The 5,559-nt window shown below is 54.3% G+C and overlaps 2 protein-coding genes across 4 annotated transcripts; one reads left to right on the top strand and one right to left on the bottom strand.

The window, feature by feature from the left end:
• The first annotated feature begins 6 nt into the window (after positions 1 to 6).
• Positions 7 to 3,674, top strand: LOC113201704 (uncharacterized). 3 transcript variants are annotated; one of them, XM_026415542.2, is made up of 7 exons: positions 7 to 1,805; positions 1,892 to 2,223; positions 2,293 to 2,385; positions 2,472 to 2,546; positions 2,614 to 2,741; positions 2,821 to 3,124; positions 3,197 to 3,674. In XM_026415542.2, the coding sequence occupies exons 1-7, from the start codon at positions 99 to 101 to the stop codon at positions 3,429 to 3,431; spliced, it is 2,874 nt and encodes a 957-aa protein (XP_026271327.1). In that variant the 5' UTR covers positions 7 to 98; the 3' UTR covers positions 3,432 to 3,674. The 3 variants fall into 3 exon arrangements, with proteins under 3 accessions (XP_026271327.1, XP_052132322.1, XP_052132321.1); XM_052276362.1 differs by having other exon boundaries at positions 2,815 to 3,124; XM_052276361.1 differs by having other exon boundaries at positions 2,293 to 2,546; positions 2,614 to 3,124.
• Positions 3,675 to 3,811: 137 nt separating this feature from the next.
• On the bottom strand, positions 3,812 to 5,499 carry LOC127751980 (uncharacterized; the record flags this gene model as incomplete). Its single annotated transcript, XM_052276360.1, has 3 exons — positions 3,812 to 5,021; positions 5,108 to 5,220; positions 5,318 to 5,499. Coding segments are annotated over 3 exons (405 nt in total), but the record flags the coding sequence as incomplete, so codon positions are not given.
• Between the last annotated feature and the right edge of the window lie 60 nt (positions 5,500 to 5,559).

The raw sequence follows: 5,559 nt of genomic DNA, 5'->3' as shown, positions 1-5,559 counted from the left end.
CCTCCACCACACCCTATACCGCCGCCCCTGCCGCCCCTGCCACCCTTACCACCGGGCCCGCGGCCGCCACCTCCACAACCTCCACCAGCGTACCGGAAATGAATAAGAGCGATGCCTTTAGCAAAAGCACTACCTCGTCAGAGCAGCAGCCTGTGACCTCCGACAAGGAGACCTCGGCGAATGACGCCGCGCCGTCATCGGTGACCTCTCCGCGGTCAGCAAAGGCGGCGACAGCGGCAGCGGCCAGAGCGCCAGAGCGCAGCGAGTACAGCACTCCGCCGAGGGTCTTTGAGACGACCACTGAGCTCACGACCTCGCCAAGCAAGGCTGAAAAAGGGACGCAAGATTCCAGCCCGCCTCCGCCGACCGCAGGCAACGACCCTTTCCGAGACCTGGTGGACCTGGCGCTGGCCAGCTGCCGCGACAGGCCTAGGCCGCCAGGCGCCCTGCCCTGGCGGGCCAGCGGCGAGGTGGTCGAACTTGCCGGCGACACGGCATTCGTGGGCAGGTTTTGGATAGACGCGAGTCTGAAGACGGATGCCGAGCGAGGTAGCTGCTGGCTGAGCAAGACCTCTGACACGACCGCGGACGAGGTCTCCGGCACGCCCCCACCTTCCGGGAGGGAGACCCGCACCGTGACCATCGTCTACAACAACAACGCGATCAGGACCGGCGCGGAGGTTCACGCACCGCGAGTTCAAGTTCCGGACAGTGTTCTAACAGGAAACTCTCTGATTGCAAAGAATGCTCAAGGCCCAGCGTTTGTTGGAAATGAAGAATGCGCTAAAAGTCCAGAGAATGTTACGATCTCGGACAAAACTGAAACCCTAGAGAACATTGAAATACTAGGTAATGCTTCGATTCCGGAGCAAATTCCAATTTCAGACAATACTTCAATTCTAGAGACTGTTCCAGCTCCAGAATTAGGTCAAATCCCAGAGACTGTTCAAAGTCCAGACAGGGTTTCGGGTATGAAGAAGGTACAAGTTCCCAATATGGCAGAAGAAGTAATGGATATTCCATTTAGTGAAACAGGTTTAGACGTGGGGGGCGCAGTGCCGCAGCTGGTTCCGCAAGCGGTCCAAGTGTCGGCGAAACAATCAGAAAACATGGCGTCTGATCAATCCGAGTGTCCAGAGACTCCCCAGGGGGCAGACTCGCACCCTGCCGTCACTCTCCTGGAGGCAGAGTCTCACCCTACCGTCACATTCCAGGGCCGCAAGTACTTCTTGGAGGAAAAATCGAGTCCTCCTTTTCTTACTGACTCAGGATGGGACGTACTTGTCCAGGACGAAGATGTCAAACTCCAGGAGGTGGAATTCGCGAAGGGCCTCAAGGACCGTGTCGGTGAAGAGAAGGAGAGGCCGAGGCAGGAGGCGCGGGGCGTCTGCGTGAGGCTGGTCGGGGCCGCGGGTGACCGCCTGAAGGACACCTCCAAGTGCGCCCTGCAGCACACGGCGACCCTTGCCGCAGCCCCCATGGGCGACAGTCTGGCCGAGGTCCTCAGCACAGCCCCCAGTCTCGGGCCGGTGAAAGCGACAGTGGCCGAGCAGGTTGCCAGTGCCGCTGCCACCATCGCGGCCTCGGTCTCGGCGGCGGTCCAGGCCGACTCACCGTGCCCGCGGTGCGGACGCAAGGCGGGCAGGGCGGGCGCGCCAGGGTGGTGCCCCACCAGGACGCTGAGGCCCGCGGCGAAGCCGGAGGCCGTCTTCACCCCGGCGGCCGCCCCGAGCAGCTGCTTCCAGAGGAGGAAGCAGTACGAGGCGACGCTCGAGACGCGTCGCCAGCCGCACCCGCCGCACTCGGTGAGAGCCAGAACAACAAATGCGTTCAACTGAGTTCAACATATTCAATCTCAGCTGCTCCAATTAGCAATTCCTATCCCTTCAAGGTCGCCGGACCCAACAAGCTCGTCGAAGACCTCCTGATCCTGCAGAGGCTGACGCAGACGCTGCGCACCAGGAACAGCTCCACGCCGGACGGGGTTAAAGGGCTAGAGGGTCTCAGAGGGTTGGAGGGCATAGAGGGGTTCGAGGGTCTAGAAGGGTTGGAAGGACTAGGGGGCATGGAGGACGTCATCAACGCCATGCTGGCTGCCCTCCCGGTCGGAGAGGCAGAGGCGGGAGTGGCCGGTGAAGGGCGCGTCGCGGACCGCCGAGAGTTGCGGGGGAAGTCCACGGCGGCAGCCCGCAACCTGCGAGCGCCACGCGGCAAGGTTCTCTGGTAAGTAAAAGAGTGTCTCAGGTGGACGGGTCAAGGGCCACCCCAGGCTGACTCTCGCGTGGTACTCAGGCCCAAGCCGTCCTGGGACCCCTCGCCCCAGGGTCCCGCACAGCGCTTCGAGCTCAGACCCAATCGATCGCAGCTCCGGAAGCGCCCCAAGAGGTATGGTGTCTGTAGACTAACAAGGTTGAGTTGCGTGGCCGGCCGACACCTCACCTCCACCCTCCGCGTTCTGCCGTACCGCACAGGCACAAGGGGAGCCAGGTGGTTGTGGCTGCGGCGCCGACTGGGACCGACACAACTACGCCGGGCCGAGGCCGAAGGTGCGTAGTTGGCTGACGAGTGTCGCACGGTGCAGCGAAGCAAGGCCACAACAGCAAACGGTTTCAGGGGCTCGCCGGCGGGCACCGCCCTCCACAGCAAGGTGCGCCGGCCGCGGGGGAAGGTCCACGTGCAGCCGGCCCGCTGGCTGGCGCAGCCCAAGTGGCACCAGCAGCTGGCGCACCTCGCTCGCCACGGTGAGCGCCACGGGATACGGACATCGCGGACAAGATCGCGACGGGACAGGATGTGTACTCTACTTACCTTCAGCAACAGATTCGTCAGGACCGTCTCCGAAAGGGTCGGCGTCGAGCACGCCGCGGCCACGTCCGAGTGAGGAGCCTGCGGGAGAGGCACAGGTGTGGGGGCCGGGGAGTGCGCTGACCTCGGCGCCCGCACTGCAGCAGGACGCGGGTGGTGGCACGCGGGTGTACATCCACGTGGTGGGCGGGGACGCCGACAAGATCGCCGGAATCCTGTCAAGCGCCCTGACTGCGTCACCCGCGTCGTCCGCTGCCGTCACCGCCACCTCCACCTCCACGGGGGAGAGCGCGGCCCACGCCACAACGACCTGCTCGATGTAGGGACGCCGACGATCGGGTGCTCCAGCCCTCTAAGGCCGGGCACTACACCACAATGTCTGACCCTCCAGCAGTCGGCTGCCCGGGCTGCAGTGGAGGCCGCCGCGGCCGGGCGTGGGCCCCGCGGACGTGGTGCTGGAGCCGGCCTACAGCTGGCCGCGGTTGCTGCCCCCGCACCCGCCCGGGCCGCTGCCCTGCTGGTCCCTGCCAAGCAGGCTGCCATGGCGCTCCACTGGAGGCTCCACCTCCAGGGCTTCCAGGCTGAGGGCGCCGCCAAGCACCAGGGAGGCAGGACCCTCAATCTGAGGACCTCAGAAGGGTCAAGAGTGAGTATGCAGCCACCGCTGACCGAGCCATGAACAAGCAGTCTTCACTGCCAGGAAGAGTTGGCTGCACCTGTCGAAGCCATCGACGACCAGCGTCGGGGAAATACATCCGACATCCGACGTGATCCTGACCATTGCATCCGCTCTTCTTTACTAGCTTGAGCTGTTAGCGTTCCAAGCCGTCGATGGTTTGGCGCAGACAGGCGCCTGCCGAGCACCATCGCCTGAGTGAACGTTGCGCCTTGCGTGTCTGTTCCGCCGTCACGCCAGGGTCTAGCAGGGCCAGGGCCGAGCGAGCGGCCTCGCCCGAGAACAAGTTGGTGTGGTATATTTTGTGGAAAGTGGTTCTTTTTTCTCACATTGTCTTCTGATACACAATTTATTTGCGGTGCAGCAACAACACAGTAAAATAAAATAGCCTCTTCCGTTGCCTTTCCAACGTTTGGATGAGGAGTACTCTGCCTCCACAACACAACTAACAACGAACTATTTTAAAATGGACCGATAATTTATAATTACAACTTCCAATAGATACTCAATGACTTCTGTAGTTTAACATCACATATACTTATATTACTAAAACTAAAATGTACAGTTGTGTGCTCTGATTGTGCTGTGCATTTGCACATTTTACTGACACATATTAATGTATTTACTATGTAATAGGTGGAAGATGAGCAGATATGCAACACCTCCACCTTGAAATAAAATCCTAGCATTGCCATTGCCCAATATCCTCACTGTACCAAGATTAGAAAAAAACAGTGTATTGCATTCACAGTGAATTAGGTTCAAATGATGGTAGCAGCAACAATTTTCCAAATATTGCCAAGAGTACTGACAATTTGCATAATAATGATAATATGATAATAATATTAAAAAGGCCTAGCTTACAGGGACTGAAATATTTACAAAAGTCTTAATTAACTATATGCATTCTAATTACCCTAGCAACTTACAAATCACTGGACAATAATAACATCAACTCTAAAATATAATGACTGTCAAGACACATCATCATTATTTTCCTATACATAAAATTGAAGATAGAAAGATGAGCAAGATAAGGCACACTTTTTTCAAATTTAAATAATTTGACACAAAGTCTTCAAAAATTTAAGACTCTTACAAAACTAAACGAAAAAAGAGCCAGTGCAAATGGAAAATAACATCCAAGGCCAAACACAAAGAATCAAAAATACACAGGTTAGAAAATTATGTATAAATAATGTTCATCACAAATAAGCATTTTTAAAGTTCAACAATGATCAAAACAGCTAAAATAACTGTGAAATCTATGTTACAGTAATTTCACAAGACAGTGAGTTAACTTCAATCCATCAAAAGAAATTTCTTTCCTTCACTTAAGAAGGAAAAACGAAGGATATCTTAAAAGTTTCAACAAATTCCTTCCTTTACCTGATAATTAGAAGAGAGAAGGTTCGATAGCTATTACCTCATTACCGCCATGGTTTGCGACTACTTCCAGCACTTGCTGATCTCTGAAGTGGAAGAGATGTTGGTGCAGATGATCGTGAAAGGCACCCCGAAACCACTTCACAATTATTGGCTAAAAAAAATAAAAAAAAATAAACAGGACTTTCTTTAGCACAGTATCTCAATGTTCATTCATGTACATGTAGCATTATGACTAACTTGTTGGATGAGGAGCAGGTCGCACTCGTGATTCTACAGCCCAACTGCGACGTCTTGACCTATTAGAAGAAGATGCTCTTGAATGCACATTCATGATGTCAGTGGGATCAGTCCTGGTCATCATGGAAGTAAATATTTTACATTGCAGCCATATATGTAAATGTAAAATATGTATATAGATCTACAAAAGTAAAAAGGAATTTGTCTTACTGATTCAGTTTTCGTTGGAGAACTATCTGGGTAGCCCTGGAGAGAGGTCGAGAACCTCCACTACTTTGGGATCTGGGTGTACGAATTCTTAGTCTCTCTCGATCAGCAGCAATGATTGCCATTCGCTTGGAGACTGAAAGTCCCATGAAAATATTATGGAGATCTTCACAAGCAGCACTCAACTGAACAAAGCATAATCAATTAAATTGAATTCAAGAACATATTTAAAACAAATAAAAATA

The sequence above is a fragment of the Frankliniella occidentalis genome, unplaced genomic scaffold, assembly GCF_000697945.3.
Source record: "Frankliniella occidentalis isolate FOCC.00 unplaced genomic scaffold, Focc_3.1 Scaffold2641, whole genome shotgun sequence".
Taxonomy (NCBI): Eukaryota; Metazoa; Arthropoda; class Insecta; order Thysanoptera; family Thripidae; genus Frankliniella; species Frankliniella occidentalis.
The sequence above is the reverse complement of the archived record's forward strand: the minus strand, read 5'-3'. Positions and strand labels throughout refer to the sequence as shown.

What these genes read in the sequence shown, in the direction of transcription:
- LOC113201704 (XM_052276361.1), top strand. Translation starts at nt 99, where the DNA reads ATGAATAAGAGCGATGCCTTTAGCAAAAGCACTACCTCGTCAGAGCAG. An exon ending in AGCCGCACCCGCCGCACTCG is followed by an intron (nt 1,806 to 1,891) that starts GTGAGAGCCAGA and finishes TATCCCTTCAAG; the next exon opens with GTCGCCGGACCCAACAAGCT. An exon ending in CCACGCGGCAAGGTTCTCTG is followed by an intron (nt 2,224 to 2,292) that starts GTAAGTAAAAGA and finishes CGTGGTACTCAG; the next exon opens with GCCCAAGCCGTCCTGGGACC.